Here is a 12,004-nt window from a genome sequence, read left to right as displayed (position 1 = left end):
GTTTACCTACAGGCAAAAATGATTTAATTCAAGAAATAAAGAATTCAGTTTTGTTAAGACAAGTTAATATCTTATTTTTAAGTTAAAAGAGAAGCTTACAAACTCTCTAGTATAATTCTAATTTTAAATATAAAGTGATAAAAATTAAATATATAATTTAAAAGTTTTCATTTAAAGATCAAAAAATAAGGGGAAAATACTGAAAATGGAGGTTCAGGAAATACATTCGAGCTTATTTTTCTCCATATAAAATACTTAACTTTCCTGGGACTATTTACAGTCTTACAGTGCATAGCTTAAAGAGTTAGGATTCAAAAATCAGAGTTTTTCTACTTCAAAAATCAATATTTATTTCAGACCACAAGCTAGAATCTTAATTGTTTTGATGGAAAGCCCTTCAATTTTAATGGATGTAAAAAGAGAATCTACTCTGTTCACTAGAAACTAGAATTATGCTCTCAAATATATCCTATCATCTATCCCTCAACTAGCTTTCTGAAACTCAATTCTCTCTCTGACCTAAGATGTTTTGAATGTCTTACACAATTATTACTTTACTGGCATTTTGATGATTCATAATTATTTATAGGATCAAAACTCTAATGTAACCATCCTCCCGTTTGCCAGTACTCCCTAGTATAACTGAAACATGTACATCTAGCACCAACAATTAAATTAACTTTCTCTATCTCCAAACACTATTATTCAAAGAAAGTTTCCTGAGGGTCAGGAAACAGACTGTGAGGAGTTAACTGAATCCCATAAGCAGAACTTTCAACAAAAGTTTATTTCTGACAATTACTGTGAAAAGTTACATGTATAACTTAGATTGCTTGGTCCTCCCTTGCACCTTACTATATGCAAATATCAACACGAACATCTCACTTTTGTCAGAAGCAAATAAATAAATCATTTTCTTAAAAATTCACAGTCTCACTGAATTCTGCTTTCCAACAAAATTTAAACATTTTGTTTACTATCATTCCTTAAAACTCAAAAGCACTTTGATGTCACTGTTTATTACTCCCTTTCTCTTTCTCAGTAATGTCAAAATCTCAAGAGTCTAAAGCAAACATACCATGAAGGGAAAAAAATGAATTTAAAATTCTGTCTTTACACACAGAAGAAAAGCAATTCCAGAAGAAAATAATTCTATCCAGATACAGGAGAGGATCTAGAGAGATTTAGGATATTTAACTATCACAATTTGGAAACAAAAAGCAGCAATGGAGATAAGCAAGTAGATGATAAACATGAGAGTAACAGTTAAATACAAACTCGTGAATAGAATGCAAAAAATGATGATCATTTAATGATTCATCTCTGCTTTCCCAATTCTTCTCCAATCACATATTAAGATCATATATTAAAGTAAATACCATCTATTATATATCATATATTAACATACCATATATTAAGATAAAATACAAAGACATATTAAGGCTGCTATGGGCCTTGGACAGAGAATAGGTACTCAGTACAACAAGTTGATATTCCAACACAGGCTAAAACTAACTTGTCAAAATTATCACTCCTTTAGGGAATCAATTACAGCAGGGATTCTCTATGCGTGGCAATCCAGGCCAAAACCTCGCTCTTCAGGCACAATAATATTGATAGTTAAAATGTAGCTCACTGTGGTGGTGATGGTGGTAGTGGTCAGCTCTAACACATTTTCCTGTCCACTGACATCAGCTAGATCTTAAATGAATGTAATCTAGGACAGTTTGATTAAAGAGGTTTAGGCTTAAAAGGAGGCTATAGCAAGTACTTTTTTGGATAGCTACTAGAACACAAGAACAACTGGTTTGCACATCATGGTACTCTAAAGTTCTACACATACCTGGGTTTAGAAACACAGTAATGGAAAGCATTTTTAAGAGTCAGAATATAAGCATGATCAAAGCAACAGTTAAAATTGTGAATGCTCTGAAAATCTTTTGGCCCTTTAAAGTTCACGTACACAATAGAGTTCTCCTCTCTCCAGAGAGCTACACGACACCAAGGGGGAACACATTCTTCAGCAGCAGCTACTGGGAATTACCAAATTACATAAAATTAATGGGATGTGGCTCTCTGCAATGAATAAATTTATAACTAAATGATGAGTGCTTTACGCTTTTTATTCCACCGGGTAAACGGCTAGAGTAATCAATTCAATCAGGTCTATTAGAGAGGCCCATTACACGTCTGATGGGTAGCTTTACTTTTTTTCCCCTTCTATTCAGATTTCTGTCTGTGTCGAAGAAAAAATAAGCAGGTTGGTCTTTGAATTTAAATCTGGAATGTTGGGAAGTCAGATATTCAAAAAGGTAAAAAAGTAAAAAGGAAACCAGGATTCAGATAATCCAAAGACATAAAAGAATAAAGAGAAACAGAAATATTAAAATGTTTTTGAATAAATCAAATAATTTCAATGTATTTTTTTAAATGCAATATTGGTAATATTCAGAAAAATCTTTCCAAAAGTTAAAAAAAATAAAACAACACACCCTAGGGCTTCCCTGGTGGTGCAGTGGTTAAGAATCTGCCTGCCAATGCAGGGGACACGGGTTCGAGCCCTGGTCCGGGAAGATCCCACATGCCGTGGAGCAACTAAGCCTGTACGCCACAACTACTGAGCCTGCGAGCCACAACTACTGAAGCCCATGTGCCACAACTACTGAAGCCCGCGCACCTAGAGCCTGTGCTCTGCAACAAGAGAAGCCACCACAATGAGAAGTCCGCGCCCCGCAACAAAGAGTAGCCCCCGCTCACTGCAACTAGAGAAAGCCCGCGTGCAGCAGTGAAGACCCAGTGCAGCCAAAAATTAAATAAATGAATTAAAAAAAAAAAAAAAAACCCTAAGGATGGAATTATTGTGGTCCAGTCTTAGAAGAATCCAAACCAACATGGACTCTTGCCCTAGGTCCAAGTGATCCACGTATAAACCTGCAGAGGCAACAAACAGTAAGCTCCATGGGAATGTAAGTAAGCAAGTCTCTTCCTACAACAAGATGATATGGCAGAGGGAAAGGAGACTACCTAGACTGTACTTCCTGTAATGAGGGAAATCTTTGCACCTCTATGAAAAGTTATTTCATCCAGAAACTGGCAATATAACTTTTCACAGCTACCTCATACTTTTGAGAGAAAAGCCACATAAGATAATATATGGAAGGGCCTTGTAAAGGTAAGAGCATGAAGCAGATAAAACGTAGCACTGGGGCTTCCCTGGTGGCGCGGTGGTTGAGAGTCCGCCTGCCGAGGCAGGGGACACGGGTTCGTGCCCCGGTCCGGGAGGATCCCACATGCCACGGAGCAGCTGGGCCCGTGAGCCATGGCCGCTGGGCCTGCGCGTCCGGAGCCTGTGCTCCGCAACGGGAGAGGCCACAACAGTGAGAGGCCCGGGTACCGCAAAAAAAAAAAAAAAAAAAGGTAGCACTGACAAGAGGCAGTATCACTGTTGCTATCTCCAGCACAAAGCAAATGCTCAACAAATAATTGTTGAACGAAAGAATGAACATTTTAAAATAACTTTTAAAACCCAAGACCAAATCACCAAATGGTTCCAATACGTAACATTATATTTAACATTAGCTTCTGGAATGTTCTAGTTCCCTATAATTAAATGCAGTATGAATCCAGTGCTTACTATTTGCCAAGCCCTGTTCTAAAGACTTTAGAAATATTAAGTTGACAACAGCTCCATGAGGTACAATTTACTATTAGAATCTACTTCATCTATAAACCTTTATTTACAGATAAAGAAAATGACCTAATTCAAAATACAGGGCTAAATAATTTATCAAAAATCACAGAGTCTGTAAGTGGAAGAATTCAAACCTAAAAAAATTTGGCTCTTCTAACCATGCTTTTAAACTAAAATGAATTTATTAACACATATACTCAATGGCAAATCGGTAAGCATATCTGTACAAACATTACAGTACATGACTAAAATAGTATTTTCAGATAAATTCAGTTGAGGATCACTGTTAACTGTGCTGTACAGTCAAAATTCCTTTCTATTCTGGAGCTGACTCAATGGGGCATCACATCAATTATATGCGCTTCCTTGTTTCACTCTTCTCTCTGCTTCAAAATACCTCTTTCCCCAATCCCCAGATATACTCGCAATGGCATATCTTAAGTAGTTTTGTGTAGATGTGAAAACGCTTCAACGTGTGGAATTCATAAACAAACAGTCATAGTAGAGGGACTTCCCTGGTGGCGCAGTGGTTAATTCTCTGTGCTCCCAATGCAGGAGGCCCGGGTTCGATCCCTGGTCAGGGAACTAGATCCCACATGCATGCCGCAACTAAGAGTTTGCATGTGACAACTAAGGAGCCGGCAAGCCGCAACTAAGACCCGCAACCAAATAAAAATAAATATTTTTTTTTAAAAAAGAAGAATCATAGTAGAAACACCTAGATTACATGAATGTTCACAGATAGTCTTTAGTTCATTAATAATTTATATACTACTGACTGCAATAAGCATTATATTAGCTACTGAATGGGGACAGCCTAGCAATTAAAGACATAATCTAAATTAATATTTAAAATCTAATTAAGACACAAAACATACTTATGTAAGATGGCCTGGAAACTACATTAAAAAAAAAAAAACCTACTTATCTTCAATTGAAAACTCATACATTACTAGTTGAAATAAAAAGTTCTAAAGAGAAATAGAAAGGGTCAAATTTGGGGAACACACGTGCCAGAGAACAGAAATGAAGTTTAATTATAACCACTCCATGTATTTGAAATTATTCAGTAAGAAAAATGTAAGTTTAATTAAAAAAATAGTAACACTGGACTCTCCAGCCGTTTCTCACATCATGGATTTACATGACTTCTAGGCTATCTGTATGTGTCATTATCAGAATTAAATTAAATCTGTTTCTGATCCCTTGAACAAGAGCTCTGTTGCCATTGAATCTGTATTGTATTATCCACTAAAATGGAAGCAGCTCATGCAATGGAATATTACTGGGTTGAAGTGAGCAGAAAGGTTGACAGTGGCTCTAAACCAAAACTGGTTTAGAAATTTGGAGAACACTTAAAACAGCCATTTTCTCTTATATCCCAACCTTCACAACCTACAAACTAGAAGAATCTTCTTCTGAGTTTTCCTTCTGCTCATTTTCCTAAAACTGCCCAACTCCCACCACTGTCCATCTGTTTCAGGCACTGCCGGCGTGACTCTCACAACATACACACGCACACACACTAATGCACACACCTGTGCACACACACCCTCACAGACACAGCACGTGCTCTTATTCAAACACCAAAGGATAGAAAAAATACCATCCATTCTTAATCACCAATATAACCTCTAGGCTGAGAAATAGCACAGTGAGTTACAGAACAGGGCTGTGGAAAGAAGTGTATATGGTTAATAATTCTTGGCCAGGAGCTGGACATCTTGAATCAAATCCCAGTTCCTCCCTTCATGCCTGTGTGGTCTTGGGTGATTATTTAATCTTTCCAACCCTCACTTTTCTCATTCACTGAATTTTGGATGAAGAAATAGCTAATTCACTTTCCAGCTCAAAACTCTTAATTCTTGAGAGAAAAAAAGTGAATTCAGAGGAAGACAACAGTTTTGATTTATAGGATAAGGTTTTGATATCTTTTTGTATAGGATCAAAAATGTTCTGTCTCGGGCTTCCCTGGTGGCGCAGTGGTTGAGTGTCTGCCTGCTGATGCAGGGGGCACGGGTTCGTGCCCCGGTCCGGGAGGATCCCACATGCCGCAGAGCGGCTGGGCCCGTGAGCCTGGTCGCTGAGCCTGCGCGTCCGGAGCCTGTGCTCCGCAACGGGAGACGCCACAACAGTGAGAGGCCCGCGTACTGCAAAACAAAAAACAAAAAAACAAAACAAAACTGTTCTGTCTCATGATGGCTGGATCATAGTCTCTTACTGAGTAATATGTTGGCTTCCCTATGCCAAAGGCAAGATTACAACACTTTCCAAAATATTGGTAACATTTGAAACATTAGAGGAACACATTAGTCACTGTGCCTTCGAACTATCTGATTTTTTGTTTCCAATGTGTTATTTTAAAACATGCTTCCTGTACACAAGCTTATTTCTTTCTTTTTTTTTTTTTTTTTTTTTTTCTGTACGCGGGCCTCTCACTGTTGTGGCCTCTCCTGTTGCGGAGCACAGGCTCCGGACGCGCAGGCTCAGCGGCCATGGCTCACGGGCCCAGCAGCTCCGCGGCATGTGGGATATTCCCGGACCGGGGCACGAATCCGTGTCCCCTGCATCAGCAGGCAGACACTCAACCACTGCGCCACCAGGGAAGCCCACACAAGCTTATTTCTTAAAATACCTTTTGGAGAAAAGTCACACCAGGGCCAACCTCCAATACTACGCATTTCTTTATTCTCCACCAGACAAAGTCTACTTTCCACCAAAAGTTAAGTTAGACTCTATATACATTTACAGGATCTCCTATTTTTGTTGCTTAATCATTTTTGTAGTGTTAATGACGGAAGAATGAAACAGGGAGGCTGTGTAATTAACCTTCCATCTGCAAGTTGAACAACCCAGAAACAGCATACAAAAGAGTCAGGACATGAATATGTAACTGAGAGCACATAACCTGTTGACTTTCATCAAGTCCATGGAATAAGAGGAAGTGAGAAGTCACTTCCTTCCCAAAGTGCTTCTGAGCACAACGACAGAGGACACTGTCCCCAGGCAAACAGAGGAAAGCCAACAGCGCACCTACACAGGGACACACTGAAGTCACGCAGGAAAACGAAAGAGAATAGATCCTGTTATTTGATGTGACACACGCTTTCTATATTTTAACAGTTTAAAATATTTCAGTAGCTGTTCCTTGAAGATGTACCACACACGATCCAGTTTAGTTAAGTATGGAATCGGTTACTATGGATGTTCACGTCAAACTGGCACCAAGTCAGAACTCTCTATTCTGTACCCTGTACCTGCCTGTAAAATGTTTAGAGATGCCAAATACATGGCTCTGTGAGAAAGAGCTTTCAAGAAAACTATTTAAAATCATGTCCAGGGACTTCCCTGGCGGTCCAGTAGTTAAGACTCTGTGCTTCCACTGCAGGGGGCACAGGTTTGAACCCTGGTTGGGGAACTAAAGATCCCACATGCCATGTGGCACGGCCCCCCCAAAAAAAAAACAAACAAAAAAACATATCCAAGCTAGGTCATAATTTTACACATGACGCTGACAAAAGAGAAAAGAGAGAGAAATTGGCTCTACCTATGAAACTGGACTATCACAACTCATCAGCCTGCGTATATTTCAAAGAAATCTCATGAAACTTAATGAGATTGGTGAGTACTTTCTCCATATTTGTTTGAATAGATTTTTTTGTTGAATGGATTCCCATCAAGGCTTTTTTAAAGTTTATCTTTTTATAAGAGATGCAACTCTGATTATACAGAAGAGAAGGCTCACAGACTGACAAGGACCATTTACAACCCTGAGCTCCATACTGGCCCCGTCTCACCATCCAACTGCACTTGCTTCCCTGGTGTTTAACTTACCATCTTCTCCCATATAGTTCAAGTCCCTCTTCACTGATAGCTCAGTCTTAGTGAGGGTGGCATCATACGTGCAATCCCCTCAAACAGAACACATAGAACTGGTTTCTGATTTTTCACCTTTTTATCACTAATAGGGACAAGAGTTGCATTCAATATCTATATACCATATACTTTTACCACTGCTTTATTTAATTCAATTCGCTACCACATCCTGCAGGGTTTTTGCTTGTTTGTTTGAAAAAGGTCTTGAATTTACCTTTACCCTCCAAAGTCACTGCTGCCACCCTAGACCAGACCTTCTTCAATGCTCCCCTTAAGTATTTCAAGAGCTTTTATCCTTTACTCCTCAACTTACCCAGTTTATCTCTAGAAGACTTATCTTCCTAAAACACTATTCAATATGTCCTCTAGAACCTGTACTGGTTGCATCTATGTTCTATTACAATATTTCCCAAATCCTATTTGTCACAAGAAAAATTAAAAAGCACCTGTGACCAACAAGGTTCGAGATATTCTGCATGCTATAGCCCGCTCTTGGAATTTCACCTTGTACAGTAACATATTAAAATCTCTTTAGTCTCTTTCTTTTTTAATATATTTATTTATTTATTTATTTTTGGCTGCGTTGGTCTTCGTTGCTGCGCGCGGGCTTTCTCTAGTTGCAGCGAGCGGGGGCTACTCTTCATTGCGGTGCACGGGCTTTTCACTGCGGTGGCTTCTCTTGTTGTGGAGCACAGGCTCCAGGCACGCGGGCTTCAGTAGTTGTGGCTCGCAGGCTTAGTTGCTCCGCTGCATGTGGGATCTTCCCAGACCAGGGCTTGAACCCGTGTCCCCTGCATTGGCAGGCAGATTCTTAACCACTGCGCCACCAGGGAAGTCCCAAAATCTCTTTAGTCTTGAGGTGCAGAAATCAGTTTACCTTTCTCTAGTCTAGCATGTTCCATACTTGTTCTATCAAGGGACCCACCCACTACTGGAGCAAGGTGGGGACTGCTATTACCATGTATCAATTTAAGACACCTCTCCAGTTTTCAATTCCCTTCTCCATCTTTATGAACCCCTAATCACCTGTTTCCCACAACTTTCCTTTGCCTCTGACATGGATAGCCCAGTCTCTTTTAGTATCTTATACTCATCTCAAAGTATCTTCTGCCCTTTTTTCCAAAAGCACTGATGATGATCTGGTTGTTCAATGGCTATATACTGACAAAACTGTCAAACTTCTAATTAGTGAAATTCTACTTATTTTCTTCTATCTGTCCCTCATTAGCATCTACTCTTTGTAATTCAAACCGGAATTGAAATATCCTGAACACATCTGTCAGAAATTAAGTGTTAAGCAACACTTAACAGGAGAAAAATTATTGCTCTTAATATATTTTAAAAGAATGCAGATGTTACTACAAAGTTAGATGATTTCAATTTCCTCTTTTATAGACATGTATCTACCTTTGACATAACTTTAAATGCACTGTTAGCAAAAATAAGACAAATAGATTTAGCTTTAAAATTTTACTTTATGTCATATAAAATAACGCATATGCTATCATTTCTCCTTATAGTAAACCATTCATTAAAAAGTGTGACAAACTCTTTTGGAACAAGATTGCTAGAAATTTTCCATCCACTGCCAGAGGAAAGATGGGTGTTACTTTCTTTTTTTTGTTTTTTTGTTTTACTGCATTTGTTCCTCATTGAACACCAAAGTTAAACATAGAAAAAGAAGAGTAAGCATGCAAGTTGAGCTATTATTTTGTGAGGGCAGTATGTTAACTTTGCAATTTCGTGATAAACTCACTTCAGTTATCAGAACTAATATAGTTTTTTGGGTTTTTTTTTTTTTTTTTTTGGTACGCGGGCCTCTCACTGTTGTGGTCTCTCCCGTTGCGCAGGCTCAGCGACCATGGTTCACGGGCCCAGCCGCTCCACGGCATGTGGGATCTTCCCGGACTGGGGCATGAACTCGTGTCCCCTGCATTGGCAGGCAGACTCTCAACCACTGCGCCACCAGGGAAGCCCAAATGCTTTCAATTTTATAAGAGAAACTACATTTCCACTTAATCAAAAGAAAATTTTTGTATTACTTACCTTCTTTTTTATGCATTAATATCAACTTATGAGGAAGGACTAGCAATGATGTTCTTAGATCTCAAAGTATCATAAAATGACATCTATATGGAGAAAAATGTGGAATAGTGAGAAGAAAATAACAGGGGAGAGCTGGAAAAAGTCCTATATAGTTTCATTTATCAGAAAAAAGAATATATGTAACAATACATAATAAAATATGTACACATATTTTTTTCAATTTCTCTCTATGTTCTCCCAAAGATAAATAAACTTGTTTCATTAGAGTACCATAGTACCTACAAATGAAAGGCCTTAGACATTTTCACTTATGTTTTGCTAACCACAAAACTCAATTCCAGATATTTTTCTACTATGTGAACATGTGACTGACACAGTGTCCCTAGCTGCTAAAAGTAAAAGGAAACATCCACACAAGTTCCACAGGACAAAATTAAGCTGGACCGAACAATGACTGTTCCTCTGGAATACAGTTCACTGACATTTCACCCTGTAGAATCACATATCATTTATTAAATGTCCCATAATTACTAACCATGGGGATTCTCTAATGCTCTTCCTGAATAATAGGAAACAGAAATGTTGTAGAGATTAAAAGCAATGTGCAAGTCCCAGATGAACTAAAGGTGTACAATAAAGATTACAACTTCAACAAATATTCATTCTAATACCACCTTCCCTTCCTTTCCCAAGAGGTTCAAAGATGCAGTATACATCAACAGCCAGCTACAAGAAATGTTTACCATCCCCAAAAGCAAAAAGCAAAATAGGGTCTCAGCTTCTGTCTACAGGCAGGCATGTATGTAAATACCAAAGGTAGTGTCTGTGGAGATAATGAGAGTCAAAGGATAGTCCTAAGCCAAACTCCCAGATCAAAGGGGTCCCTTCAGAAACTCAGAACCAGACTCTGCAAGAAAAGTCCTGATTTCAGAAAGGTCACACCTTGCTGAAAAGGTGTGTACCCACAGTCCCCACTTCTCATCCCTGAAACTATGGCTTTAAGACAAGATCGGTTCAGAGGAATAAATATTATTATCCCCAATTTCCAGGCAAGCAAACTGACTGCAAGTCCACTTTTGACCACTCTGCCCACATGTTCAAAGACAATCAGTAATGTGCAACAGAATCTACACCCAAACTCTAGACATGGATTCCTAAGTCCATGTCCTTAGACAACATTACCATCCCAGTCTCCATATTACCAGTATACTGCCATATTTAATTAGTCTTATTTTTTTTCTACCTTAGCCTCAAAGGAGGTAAGGTAAACATAACCTATTTGTTCATCTGTCTGTCATATGACTAAATACAGACTTTGGCAGGGTTGTAAATACAGTAGAGAATTACTAAAGGACTATAAACATCCATCAGAATATAATTATTTCTCACCTTTTCTTTTTTTAAATATTTTTTAATATCTTTATTGGAGTATAATTGCTTTACAATGTTGTGTTAGTTTCTGCTGTATAACAAAGTGAATCAGCTATACGTATACATATATCCCCATATCTCCTCCCTCTTGCGTCTCCCTCCCACCCTCCCTATCCCACCCCTCTAAGTGGTCACAAAGCACTGAGCTGATCTCCCTGTGCTATGCGGCTGCTTCCCACTAGTTATCTATTTTACATTTGGTAGTGTATATATGTCCATGCCACTCTCTCACTCCTTTTTCAGATTTATATGTGATTTTTTTTCTCCCCGGCTGGTGATTAAAATGAAAACTGAGACACACCAGTGTGGTACTGGTGAAAAACACTCTATTCATATTTATAACTCCATGGTAATGGTTTTTAACTGTGTGCATCTAAACAAACAAAAAATGCTGCATGGATGTTTGTAATTCTTAGACACTCTGAAGATTATACATTGGCTCCATATAGGTCCATGTATAATATAACCCTGCTTTATGGATACTTGAAAGTTGAAGGCAAGTTACAGTTATTATTATTATTAACTTATTCTTTATATATCTGCAGCATGGCTCAGAGGCTTATTAACTCCTTATGTCTCTTTTCCCCTCCTTTGAGGCACTTCTCAATGATATATCTCTCTTATTTAACAGACAGTTGTTCTCACATCAGTCTCACTCTACCATCAAGCCCACACTTAACATTGGGATGAGGTGAAGCAGTCGAGGAGTGAGGCTGTTACCTGCAGAATGCCTCTTGCTAAGGCATGTGGCTCCTACACAGAGGGAAAAGGACTCTGGGAAACCCTCTGAAGGCCTGGGAAACCCATCCTGACTAAGCCAGTAGGGCCCAAGGGTTAATCTAAGCTCTCCCTGCCCAGTCCCACTTTGCCTATAATAGGATGGCCTGGGTTTGTTCCTGATCAACTCTGAGATAAGTTTGTTCAGAAACCCCTATTGTTCTATTGCATATTATGTGTAAG

At 38.8% G+C, this 12,004-nt stretch overlaps 1 protein-coding gene across 2 annotated transcripts in view; it reads right to left on the bottom strand.

The window, feature by feature from the left end:
* The window catches only part of PPP3CA (protein phosphatase 3 catalytic subunit alpha), a 295,701-nt gene that overhangs the window by 196,862 nt on the left and 86,835 nt on the right, over positions 1-12,004 (bottom strand). The window contains exon 1 of one of the 2 annotated variants that reach the window (XM_073805565.1): positions 9,614-9,644. The exons of the other annotated variant lie outside the window; for it this stretch is intronic. Within the exon in view, the coding sequence (XP_073661666.1) occupies positions 9,614-9,629 (16 nt within the window). The 5' untranslated portion in view covers positions 9,630-9,644. Of the gene's footprint in view, positions 1-9,613; positions 9,645-12,004 lie in introns of those variants that run through there. 2 annotated transcript variants of the gene reach the window in all.

Source organism: Tursiops truncatus, chromosome 5, assembly GCF_011762595.2.
Source record: "Tursiops truncatus isolate mTurTru1 chromosome 5, mTurTru1.mat.Y, whole genome shotgun sequence".
NCBI classification, from domain to species: Eukaryota; Metazoa; Chordata; class Mammalia; order Artiodactyla; family Delphinidae; genus Tursiops; species Tursiops truncatus.
Note: the sequence above shows the minus strand (reverse complement) of the source record. Positions and strands in the feature narration are given on the sequence as shown.